The sequence below is a fragment of the Zingiber officinale genome, chromosome 5A (genome assembly GCF_018446385.1).
Source record: "Zingiber officinale cultivar Zhangliang chromosome 5A, Zo_v1.1, whole genome shotgun sequence".
Lineage (NCBI taxonomy): Eukaryota > Viridiplantae > Streptophyta > Magnoliopsida > Zingiberales > Zingiberaceae > Zingiber > Zingiber officinale.
Genome location: NC_055994.1, coordinates 84137129 through 84150153, shown reverse-complemented (window position 1 = coordinate 84150153; position 13025 = coordinate 84137129). Strand labels below are relative to the sequence as shown.

Genomic DNA, 13025 nt, shown 5'->3' with positions numbered 1-13025 from the left:
CCTACTGAATTGTTGATTGATACTGGTAGTTCCCATTCTTTCATTTCCCGGGTATTTCTGAGTAAGATTTGTAGACTACCTGTTCATCGGACTGACTCATTAGCGGTATTTTTACCCTCGGGAGAGATACTAGATATCAGTCAAGATATTAAAGAATGTCCATTGGATTTCGAGTGTCAGCAGGTTCTGGATATGCTAGAATTTGACATCATTTTGGGTATGGACTGGTTGGCCAGATATTATGCTACCGTGGATTGCAGCGCGAGAGTGGTTACATTTAGACCTTCGGGTCTACCATCCTGGGTATTCATGGGTACCAAGGATGAGGGGATTTCTATTATCTCAGCAATGCAAGCTCAGAGATTATTGTCTCAAGGATGTTAGGGGTATTTGTTATCTATGATTAAGATTGATCAGGATCATACCACACGGCTTTCTGACATTCCTATAGTTCGGGAGTACCCTGACGTGTTTCCAGAAGAATTACCCGGCTTACCTCCAAAAAGGCAAGTGGAGTTCACGATTGAGTTGATTCCGGGGACAGCACCGGTATCAAAGGCTCCGTATCGCATGACACCTAAAGAATTGGAGGAGCTAAAAGTACAATTACAGGAGCTGCTGGATAAAGGGTTTATCCGTCCTAGTGTGTCTCCATGGGGAGCTCCGGTACTCTTTGTGAAGAAGAAGGATGGATCGATGAGATTATGCATCGACTATCGGCAGCTGAATGCAATGACTATTAAGAACAAATATCCACTACCACGTATAGAGGATCTGTTTGATCAGCTCAAGAATATTTGTGTGTATTCAAAGATTGATCTACACTCTGGCTATCATCAGCTAAGTGTGAGGGATTCAGATATACAGAAGACAGCCTTCCGTACTCGATATGGACACTATGAGTTCTTGGTGATGCCATTTGGGCTTACCAATGCTCCAGCAATTTTCATGGATCTGATGAATAGGGTATTTCTTGAGTTCTTGGATCAGTTCATGATTGTGTTCATCGATGACATTTTGATATATTCTCGATCCGAATAAGAACATGGGTGACATCTTCGTATAGTATTGGAGACGCTCTGACGAGAACGTCTCTATACAAAATTCAGCAAATGTGCATTCTGGTTATCTTCTGTGGGTTTTCTGGAACATATTGTTTCCAGCAGCGGCATCTCCGTGGATCCACAAAAGATAGAGGCTGTTACCAGTTGGGAGCAGCCAAAGTCTGTATAGGAGGTTCGTAGCTTTCTTGGTCTGGCTGGGTATTATCGAAGGTTTGTTGAGGGCTTCTCTAGCATCGCTCTGCCTTTGACTCGGTTGACTAGGAAAGGGGTGAAGTTTTGTTGGACAGAGTCTTGCGAGACGAGTTTTCAGGAACTTAAGCGAAGACTCATTTCTACACCTATACTAGTACTTCATTTTGGAGATGATGGCTTCGTGCTTTATATAGATGCATCATTACAGGGGTTAGGCGCAGTACTCATGCAGCATGGACGGATAGTTTCTTATGCCTCACGTCAGTTGAAAGAGCATGAGAAGAATTATCCGGTGCATGACTTGGAGTTAGCAGCTATTATATATGTGCTAAAAATCTGGAGACACTATCTATATGGAGTTACCTTCGAGATATTCACGGATCATAATAGTCTTAAGAATCTATCTACTCAGAAAGAATTGAACTTAAGACAGAGAAGATGGATGGAATTCTTAAAGGACTATGACTGTACTATCAACTATCACCCAGGGAAAGCCAACGTGGTAGCTGATGCGTTGAGTAGAAAATCCTGAGGAGTTCTAGCTTGTCACCGTGTGATGGTTACTGAATTGGTACAGAAATTTTCTGAGTTGGGATTAGTAGAGCAGGGTCAGACTGAGCGAGGTATTCTGTTATCTATGGTTGCCCAGTCACCCATTGTGGAGAGGATTAAAGAAGCTCAAGCTACAGATCAGCATCTGCAGTTTTTGTGTAGCAGGATTATCCCAGAACAGCAGACAAGGTTTTCTTGCGATGAAAATGGAATTCTATACTTCCGGGGAAGGTTGTGTGTTCCTGAATCACCTCCTTTGAAGGAATGCCTACTCCAGGAGGCACACCTGTCCAGATTTGCGATACATCCTGGTGGTACACGCATGTATAGAGATCTGAGACGTTCATATTGGTGGACCGACATGAAGAAAGACATTACAGATTTCGTTGCACGATGTCTTATATGTCAACAAGTGAAGGCTGAACATCAGAGACCCGCTGGTTTGCTTCAGAAGATTTAGATACCAGAATGGAAATGTGAGCACGTCACGATGGATTTCATCGTGGGACTGCCCAGGACCCGGCGAGCACATGAAACGATTTGGGTAATCGTTGACCGGTTAACCAAATCTGCTCATTTTCTACCGATATGTAAGACGGAGTCATTGGATCGACTAGCGGAGCTGTATTGTAGAGAGATTATCAGGCTTCACGGTGTACCTCTCAGTATTATTTCAGATAGAGATCCGCGATTTACTTCATGATTCTGGCAGAGTTTACAGCAGGCTATGTTGGTGTGGGAAGCATCCGACGATCAAACCCGAGTTTTGATAATGGCAAAGGATTCAAAGTTAAGGGGTTTTGTGATCTGACAGCTTTGTTGAGTGTTTCAGGAAAGTCCTAACTGCGGTTAGGCAGGTGAAAACCCTAGGGGGTGGTAACCCTAGGTCCTAGGGGGTGGTAACCCTAGGTGGAGAAAAGTCCTAGCTGCGGTTAGGCAAAGGGAAAACCCTAGGGGGCGGTAACCCTAGGTCATAGGGGGTGGTAACCCTATGCGGAAAGTCTTAGCAGGTCGGTGGCTTCAGGCAAAAGTCCTAGGGGGTGGTAACCCTAGGTGGAAAGTCCTGGTGTCGCGAACTAGGTGAAATTCTGGACTAGCCGGGAAGCGGATATCCAGCAGAAAGTCCGGAAGCATCGAGTGCTGAGCAAAAGTCCAGTCGATCCGGAGGATCGGTAAATCTCCCGAGTGGAGTAGGTGAGGACGCGTTCCCCGTAGAGGGAACAGTAGGCGTCGAGTCGACCTAGGGTTTCCGGTTGGAAACCCGAAGTCAGGCTCGGATAGTCCGGAGACTATCATTATCACTTCTATTATGCTTTATGCGCTAACTTTGTGCTGCAGGGTATATTTGGAATTAATGTATCTTGCAGGGACCAAAGTGCAAAGATTAAACTCGGATGAACAGTGTCCGAGGCGCCTCCATGGAGCTTGGAGGCGCCTCGGGTGCGAACCAGGAAAAGCCAGCGCAGAAGGTTGGAGGCGCCTTAGATGAAGTTCAAGGCGCCTTGGGTCGAAGGTTGAAGACGCCTTGGGTAGGCTGAAGGCGCCTTGAACTGGATGAAGTTCGACCAAGTCTGTGCTGATCACCTTGAACACCCTTTATAAGGGGTCTCGAGCAGCAGCACCAGTATAACGAACTCCAAGCAATCCTTACGCTACAAGCTGCTCTAGAAACACCCAGAAGTGCTGTTACAAGTCCCCGACAACCCGGAGCTTCAGATTCTGCTACTTTATTGTTGTCGGTATAATTTGTTTTAGTTCTTTCAATTGTAATATCTTATTGTACATTTTACGAGCTTATAGTTGTTGCCCACGGAAAGCGATCAAGGATCGCGGGCCTTCGATTAGGAGTCGCCTTAGGCTCCGAACGAAGTAAAACTTCTTGTGTCCCTCTGTGATTGCATTCGTTATTTCCGCTGCGTTCTTAAACTCTGATAGTTTTACGATTCCGATACGATCAAAATAGCCACGAGTGCTATTCACTCCCCCTCTAACACGTCTCGATCCAACAGGCTATGGGTACAGAGTTACCTTTCAGTACCGCTTTCCACCCCCAGACAGATGATCAGTCGGAGCGTACCATACAGACGTTGGAGGACCTACTGAGATCTTGTGTCATAGACTTTGGAGGTAGTTGGGAGGATCATTTACACCTAGTCAAGTTCACCTACAACAATAGTTATCATTCAGCGATACAGATGGCACCTTATGAGGCTTTGTATGGCAGAGCCTGTAGATCTCCCACCTTATGGGTAGAAGTTGGGGAATCCCAGATTTTGGGACCACAGAGCCTTCAGCGTGATGCAGAGATGGTTCGTACTATCAGGCGTAGGTTGTCAGAGGCTCAGGATCGGTAGAAGAGTTATGCGGACCGAAGACGGAGACCGTTAGAGTTTGCTGTTGGTGATCATGTATTCTTACGGGTGTCCCCTACAAAAGGAGTAAAAAGGTTTGGATTGAAGGGTAAGTTGGCACCTCGCTATATTGGACCCTTCCAGATTCTCGAGAGGATAGGTGAGGTGGCGTATCGGCTGGCGCTACCACCCTCACTTTCCGGGGTGCATGATGTTTTTCATGTGTCTATGCTGAGAAAATACGTACCGCACCCTTCGCATATTCTCACAGGTGTATCAGTTGTACTACAGCCAGATATATCTTATGAGGAGATTCCAGTTCAGATTTTGGACCGCAAAGAGCGCTAGTTGCGGAACAAGACAATTCAGCTGGTCAAGGTAGGATGGCGGCACCATTCAGATGAAGAAGCCACTTGGGAGTTGGAAGATAAGATGCGGGCTAGTTACCCACACCTGTTTACTGAAGGTGAGTAAAGTTTATTTCAGTAACTAGAATAAGTTTATCTACTACTTCTTGCTTTTAGTTGGTAGTGGTAAATTTGGGGACCAAATTTTTATTAGTGGGGGAGAATGTAAGATATGCGAATTTATTTTTAGGGTTATCGTAGAATAACCTTATGAAAATTTTAGAAAATTTTCTGGATTTTTACGGAGGTCGTATGACTAGTTTTGCGGGGATAGGAGTGGAGGTCTGTTTAGAAATACGTGTGTGAGAGTTTAATTGAGGAGTTATTTAGGGTTTAATTCCCTTAATCCTAAGTGAGTTCTATTAATAGGGCTTTTTCTCACCCGAACCCTAGAACCCGACCTGACTTCTCTCCCTTCCTCTTTCTCTCTCACGCGAAATCCTCGACGCCGACGCCTGCCTCGACAATCGGCGATTCCCCCCTTTGCTTTCTCAGTGTCGTCGGTGAGGAGCAGATCCCGGAGGGTGGAGAAGAAGGGGTTAGCTACAGACGAACCCTCCTTCTCCCCGGCCTTCCTCTCTCCTCCCTAGTCTCGGCAAGCAGCCACGGCGGATCTTCGATCGACGGATTTCGCCTGCTGTCGGGAGGGAATCGAGGGCACCGGTGCTGGATCTGGCCAGCGTCGACTGATTGGGTGAGGTAACGACACTGACTCCTCTCCGATCTCCTTCCCCTGTTCGTCGGCAAGAACGGATCATGCCCTAGCCGGGATTCTTGGAGGTAAGTGGTTGGTTTTGGGTCTTGCATTCAAACCTTTGATCTTCCTTCTAGTATTGATTCGGGTGGATTTTTCTGAGAACAGAGGTTGTGTGGCGATTCCAGCCACCACAGCTTGATTGGGTCGATTCCTCCACCGGATCTATGATCATCTCCAATGATTGAAGGGGGAAGAGGTAACGAGAGCAACTATCCTTACCAATTTATAGTGGTGAGTAGCTCCTCTAATCTTTGTTATTCTTTCTTTTGATCCGCTGGTGAAAATGCAGTAGGAAGTCTCCTGTTGGTAGGGAAAAAGATGCATTGTTTGGTGCTTCTTATTATCTCCTAACTATTATTAGTGGCAGTAGAGGTTATCCAGTGATTACCCTGTATTTATTTTGATTTGGATTAATAGCAGAAGCAATAAGAATTGGATTTGTTGAGGTGTTAGAAGTTTTGTTGTTGTGCCGCTTCACTAGAATTGCTGTGTATTGGCTTGATCGGGATGGGTTAACAATGATAATTGGTGCTTCCTGTTAGGGGTTATGAAAGGGTTTAATGGGAATTTAATTCTTGGAGGTGTTAAGCTAGGTAGAAAGTTAATCTAGCTTTATCAGTGGAAGGGAGTAGTAATCACAATAACTATGGTATTTAAAGTTGGTTATTTGTTTATAGGTAATTCACCTATTCGTAGTGTATACATGTAATTACATTAAATTGTATACGTGATACAGGACCTTGATTGGCGACGTGCCATGGGACGCGGGTGGTTCTGTTGATACGAGTTATCTTGAAGCGGGTATTTCTTTCTTATCTCCTATTTAGTTCTTTGAACTATAAAGCATGGTTATATTCGGATGCTTAGGTTGCATTACCTTAAATCTGTATATTTATTTTGTTCCTGCTTGGTACTTTCTGTTTTGAGCTTTGATATGATCTTGTTTACCTCGATACAATCTCACCCTTGATATCGGAACTCTGTGTATATGCATAAGTAGAGTTTGCATCATAGAGATGTCTGGTTTGTACGGTTAGTGTGTTTATCATGCATATTGATGTTGAGTGTACACGTGACGGGTATGTGTTATTGGAGTTGCATAATGGGTTGACCATGTTGTAGGTTGGAGTATGTATATACGTTTGTGGTGGTTATTGGGGGTGTTGGGGTACATGATGGATGATGGTATTTATATTGTGACTATTCACATCATGTCATCATTCATTGCATACTGACGACTATTGTCTCCCTTGTGGTGAGAGGGCCGTCAGTTGTTTATAGTTGTCCATTCGGCCACTTTTGAAGAGTGGTAGCTAGGAGTGGAGCTAGTCCTGTCGCGCTTGCTCAGTCGTTCAGTGATTATACTCTGTCAGCCTCGACCACTCTGGAGTAGTGGGTCTTGAGGGTACAGTAGTCAGAGGGCTTGAGTTGTGAGTGGTCAGGGACCCTTAGATATGTAGTTATATAACTATTTAGCTGACCGTCCGCTTCGACCGCCTATAGCGGTGTTTGTACTGGAGGCTAGTATGATTTGTCACAGACCCAAACCTCTTGGCCATACAGGGGTCGTGGTGTCTAGAGAGGTGGCGGGTGACCATGGAGCATGCATGCACTTTTGTATATGATGCGCGGTGCATCTGGGGAGATATTTTCACATATATGCCTAATATATATTAGTTGCATGTGATTGTGTGATGTTACATTTGTTTGCGCTATGTATGTTGTATTTGGGTGTCATACTGCATACATTCATCTATTTTACATGTATATGCGGTTGTATTTATATTTGCACAGGTGTCTCGAGTAGATCTGTTGCTATTCTGGTGAGTTTCCTGACTTTGGTATCATGGTCTTGATTTTAGTCGAGCATGTGCATCTATTGCGTCAGGTATGTTTATGTATAGTTGTTGTATCAGTGGTGGCTAGATGTGTTATATTTCAATAGCATGATTCTATTCTTATTATGGAGACTGTATTCTTTGATTCCTATGTGGTTGTATCTACCATGCTTTATTCTGTCTTTATCCGCTGAGTTTCTTGTACTCACCACCCCGTCTATACTGTTATGATTTCAGGTAGTAGGTAGCTGACATGGAGTTGCTTGGAGTATGCTGCCAGTCGGTCCCTCTTCCCACGTTACATCCGAGGATTCTTATCGGTTGTTAGTTTCTTACTAGTTGCATTTCCTATTTCGTGGATTTGGCGTTGTTAGATAGTACTATGTCTTGATACGTGTATTGTGGACTTGTACCTGTGGTGTGTTTTGTGGACTTTCGTATTTGTGGGTTTCCTATTCGTTTTTCCGTTGTGCTTTTGATATAGCCATGTGGGCTACATATTCAACTGCGTGGTTGTGGTTATTTTTGTGTATATATCCCAGCCGCATGTGGCTGACGTATTTTGCATGTATGTGAGGTTCAAATTGTCACCGGTACAGGGGAGATGATGTCGAAATTTTTCGGTAGGAACTCACCCGGGGCGTGATATCACACATAAGTTCAAATGGTAAAGTCCAATCTGGTGGCCTGATAATAGGTGCCAAAATCAAAGCCTCCTTTAATCTCTAAAATGCTTCCTTACACCTCTGATCAAAATGAAACTCCACATCTTTCTGAAACAACTAAGACAATGGAAGGGAAATCTGACTGAAGTCCCTAATAAATCTCCTGTAGAATCCTGCATGGTCAAGAAAAGCTCGAACATCCTGCACGCATGCGGGGTAAGATAAGGAAGATATAGCACTAACTTTAGCAGGATCTACCTAAATTTCTTTCCTAGAGACTATGTGACCTAAAACAATACCATGCTCCACCATAAAATCATATTTTTCAAAATTAAGTACCAAGTCACTCTCAATGCATCTATCTAAAACCTTAGACAAATTTCCTAGACATGCATCAAATGATGAACCATATATAGAAAAATCATCCATAAAAACTTCCATGCAATGCTCTAATAAATCACCAAAAATACTTACCATGCATCACTGAAAGGTTCCTGGAGCGTTGCATAATCCAAATGGCATCCGTCTGTAAGCAAATGTACTGAAAGGGCAAGTGAAGGTGGTCTTCTCTTGATCCTCTAGGTCGATGCAAATCTGAAAATATCCTGTGTAACCATCGAGGAAGCAATAATGTGACTTGCTTGTCAGTCTCTCCAACATCTTATCAATAAAGGGCAAGGGGTAGTGGTCCTTTCTGCTTGCTTGATTCAGCTTCCTGTAGTCTACACAAACTCTCTAAGAATTCTTCACTCTGGTGGTCACCAACTCATTCTCTTCATTAGCCACCACTGCCACTCTAGATTTTTTTGGAACCACATGGATGAGACTTACACACTTACTGTCAGAAATCGGATAAATAATACCGGCCTGTAAGAGTCTAGTCACCTCTTTCTTCACTACATCAAGAATCAGTGGGTTAAGTCTGCTACTAGGAATAGAATGCAAATAAATCCTGTGCATGCAAATAGAATGACTGATACTAGGAATATCTGCTAAAGTCTACCCAATGGCCTTCCTGTGTTGCCTCAGAATCTCTAATAATATGCTTTCTTGTTCTGGTTCTAGATTCTGGGTTATAATGACAAGCAACTGCTGATTCTCTCCTAAGTAAGCATACTTCAAGTGTGGTGACAATGGCTTTAACTCTTCCTATACCTGGTCAATAGATGGCGATCCTAGGGGTAATGTTTCTCCTAAGCAATCCCCTACGCACACTTCTTCATCCCCGGGCGATCCTAGGGATAGAACTTCTCCTAAGCAATCCCCTACACATAAGTTATCTTTCTCACTCGGAAATGATCCATAAGAATTATCATCCACTTCCAAGTCTAAAACATCCTTGAAAACTGTAGTCAAAACATCACCTTGATCTACTTCTGCAAAATCTGAATCAATCTCCGAAATATCCAAACTAAGAATAGAATGATCCTCTCTAGGATGCTTCATTCCGTCAAAAATATTGAATTAGACCACTATATCACCTATCTCCATAGAAAATGTACCCGCATGAACATCAAACTTTGTCCTTGCAGTCTTCAAAAATGGTCGCCCCAGAATAAGTGGAGATTTACTGGCCAGATAGTCTCCCTCCATATCTAGGATGTAAAAATCAGCAGGAAAGATAAGTTCTCTCACCTTCACCAATACATCTTCAATGATTCCAGCTAGATGAGTCTGACTGCGGTCAGCTAACTTAATGACTACTCCTGTAGGATGCAATGGTCCAATCCCTAAGGTCTGAAAAACTGATTTTGACATCACATTAATTGAAGCTCTCAAATCCAACATGACATCCTTAAAAAGACTACTCCCAATCTCGCAAGGGACTGTAAATACTCTAGGATCTTTACATTTATGAGGAATTGGTTGAAGAAGTGCAGATACATTCTTGCCCAAGTTAATTAACTCATTCCCCTTCAACTTTTTCTTGTGTGCACAAAGATCCTTCAAAAATTTAGCATATTTGGGAATTTGCTTGACCATTGTGAATAAAGGAACATTTACCTCCACTTTGCTAAATAGGTTCACAAGCTCTTGAAATTCCTTAGCTCTTTCCTCTTCTACATCCCACCTTGGTTGAGTTCGTCGTTGAGGAAAAGGCAAAGGGATGCTCGGCTCTGAATTCTGAAATCTTGAATTCCTAGATTTGCTGAAATCTGGCAAGTCTGCTGGAAACTGTTCAGTTGGACATAAGTTGCTGGAAATTTCTGGAATATAAATTCTACTACCTTGTGCATGCCCCAAATTCAAAGGATCGACGAGAATTGGATTGGAACTTGAAGCTGACACATTCTGAACTTCTGGAAATTCTTCACTGCTGGAATTAAATTGCTAGAATTCTGGAAAATTTTTAGCAGTAACTTCTTCTCTTAGAAATTCTGAAACTTTTCTCCCACTCCTTAAAGTCAATGCACTAACATTCCCTTTAGGATTAGGAGTTGTTTGAGACGGTAATTGACTAGATACCTGAGCTTGAATCTGATTAATATTGGAAGCCAATTGCCCAATCTGCCTTTCTAAGTTTCTAAGTTGTTGCATTAACTCTTCCAATCTAGCTTGCTGTGAATCAGAATTAGAAGCATTACTGGAGCTTCCTTGAGTTATACTCAACCTTGAAGGTGCTGGAAGTGCTTGCTGTATGAAATTCTGCCCTTGCTGGAAATTCTGATTTTGGAATTGATGTTGCTGACTTTGATTTGGAAACTATTGATAAGACTGAAATGGTTGCTGAAATTGATGTGCAGGGTGGTAATGGTGCTGGAAATGTTGATTTTGCTGCTAAAATCCCTGTTGATTTTGCTGGAATTGCTTATTTGAAGCTGGTTGTTGATAGAATGAATTTTCATACTTCAAATTTGGATGATCTCTCCAACCCGAATTGTAGGTAGAGGAATAAGGATCATGTTTTTGTTGGAATTGAGCTTTAGAGAATGTTGCCAAAGATTCATCTTGATGGAGATTTGGACAAAGTTCTGAAATATGATCTTGACTTGAACAAATGCTACAAACCACACTTTGTTTACATGAAAATTGCACATTCAGCACAATAGAAGATTGAATAGCATTGCTCAAGGCTAATTGTTTCACTAAGGAGGTTAATTCCATCAATGAGTTCCTTATCTCCTTTTGTTCATTGGAAACCATTTGAACTTCACCAACTCCTCTAGTAGTGAGTGTTCTACTTCCAAATTGCTGTGAATTTTCAGCCATGCTCGAAATAAGCTCCCTTGCTTGCTCTGGAGTTTTATTCACTAAAGCTCCTCCAACTGCTGCATCTATCATACTTCTGTCCATAGGTAATAAACCCTCATAGAAGTATTGGACAAATAACTGCTCACTGATTTGGTGTTGAGGACAATTTGAACATAGTTTCTTGAATCTCTCCCAATAGTCATATAATGTCTCTCCCACCACCTACTGAATCCCACAGATATTTTTCCTGATAGTTGCAGTCCTCGAGGCTGGAAAGAATTTCTCTAAGAAAGCCTTCTTCATATCAATCCAAGAGGTGATAAATCCTGGTGGCAAATAATACAATCAATCATTTGCTACTCCAGTTAGTGAAAATGGAAAAGCCCTTAATTTTATATCCTCTTCTGAAATTCCTTGTGGCTTCATGGTTGAGCAAACCACATGGAATTCATGCAAATGTCGGTTTGGGTCTTCTCCAGATAATCCTTGATATTTGGGAAGCAAATGAATCAAACCTGATCTCAGCTCAAAATCTCCTGCCAAAGTTGGATAAGTGATGCATGAATATTTGAATGCCTCATCAGGAGCTGCAAGCTCCTTCATCGTTCTATTATGATCAGTCATGGGGGTGTCTAAAGATGACAAGGAACTTTCTGAGTCCTCTGAAATTTTCTCTTGATTTCTCAAAGCTCTAAAAGTCCTCTCAATTTCTGGATCAAGATCAAGTAACTTATCACATGACGACTTGGTCATAAAAACGAAAATCAACGGTTATAACACAAGTAGATAGACAATAAAGTCATGGAAGTGGAAACAAAAGAAAGATAAACTATGCACAATTTAAAAACAAACAAACTCTACTAGATTCCCCGGCAACGGCGCCAAAATTTGGCACTTTCAAATTAGTTGTCACAAATGAACTCCAAATTAATTAATCTTGAAAACCCCTTAACTACTCCAGATTATTGTAGTATAAAGCCAAGGTCGAATCTCTCAAGGAAACTAATAGACAAATATTTGTTTAAGACTTAGGATTATTTTTGGAGTTTTCTTAATAGGAATGGGTGTTATGGTATTCATTTATTTTTAAACTAGATTAGCTGTATTGAATTACACACTAATGAATAAATCTAAATTGGAGTAAGAACATAGCAACTTCCTAAATTTGTTAACTACTCAAAAGTGAAATAATTCAAGTAAATCTAAGCAAGCAAAGACAATTTCAATCAAACAACAACTACTCTTTAATGTCAAAGCGATAACATTCTCTCTAAGACAAGATTGGAAACTAATTACACTAAGCAGCAACTTACTGAAATTTCTACATCAAAGAACAAAGATTATTCAAGGATCTGGAAAGAAACTAATCTATGTGCTTAAATCTGTAACAAATGCTAACTCTATCCAAAAATAGTAATGAAATGCAGGATTAACAAATGCTAACTCTTGTCATCACACAAGAGCCCTCCCTTGAAACCTCAAATTTGAAATCCAGAAAGGTAGAAAAGGGGAACAACTAATCTTAGTTCAGATCTGAAACTCGCTGATCTCAATCAAAGAAACCTCTCTGGCAAAGCACAAGTTCAGTTCTAAACCAATTTGTAGAAACCTGGATCTATGATTCAAATCTGTGCTCGGCAGTTGTTTGCTGATGGAGGGCGGATGACGGCCTAATGTAAGTCGAGATCCACCAGAGAAACCTCTCTGATGCTTCCCGAGGATGGAGGGTGATCTCCTGCTATCAACACCGTTCAAATAGGGGTAGAAATAAAGATCGGAATCTTAGCAAAGTTCGTCATCGAGACCTCTCCGGCGAGCTTCCAGCTTCAGGTAAATAGGTCAGCAGCTTCCTTACTCTTCCTCCATGGATCTGTAGCTCAAGATGAAATTGTTATTGGAATCGGAGGCATACGCGCGCTCACGGAGAAGACGCCGTTGCACGATGAACAGTAGGCGCAACAACTATTTATCCGCAATTTTTTTGGGTTTTATGCCATGGTTTGAATC

At 42.1% G+C, this 13025-nt stretch overlaps 1 protein-coding gene across 1 annotated transcript; it reads right to left on the bottom strand.

The window, feature by feature from the left end:
• Positions 1-8306: 8306 nt before the first annotated feature.
• On the bottom strand, positions 8307-11771 carry LOC121979717. Its single transcript, XM_042531700.1, has 7 exons — positions 11534-11771; positions 11245-11344; positions 10836-11112; positions 10293-10490; positions 9329-10157; positions 9116-9211; positions 8307-8431 (listed from the first exon to the last, which is right to left on the bottom strand). Exons 1-7 carry the CDS (start codon positions 11769-11771, stop codon positions 8307-8309), a joined length of 1863 nt encoding a protein of 620 aa, XP_042387634.1.
• Between the last annotated feature and the right edge of the window lie 1254 nt (positions 11772-13025).

Excerpts from the sequence above, each read along its gene's own strand:
- LOC121979717 (XM_042531700.1), bottom strand. The coding sequence starts at position 11,771 with ATGACCAAGTCGTCATGTGATAAGTTACTTGATCTTGATCCAGAAATT. Across the intron at positions 11,113-11,244 it reads AAAAATATCTGTGGGATTCA|AAGTATGATAGATGCAGCAG; the intron begins GTAGGTGGTGGG and ends ACCTATGGACAG. Across the intron at positions 10,491-10,835 it reads TTTCATGTAAACAAAGTGTG|AATTTCCAGCAAGGGCAGAA; the intron begins GTTTGTAGCATT and ends TTCCAAAATCAG.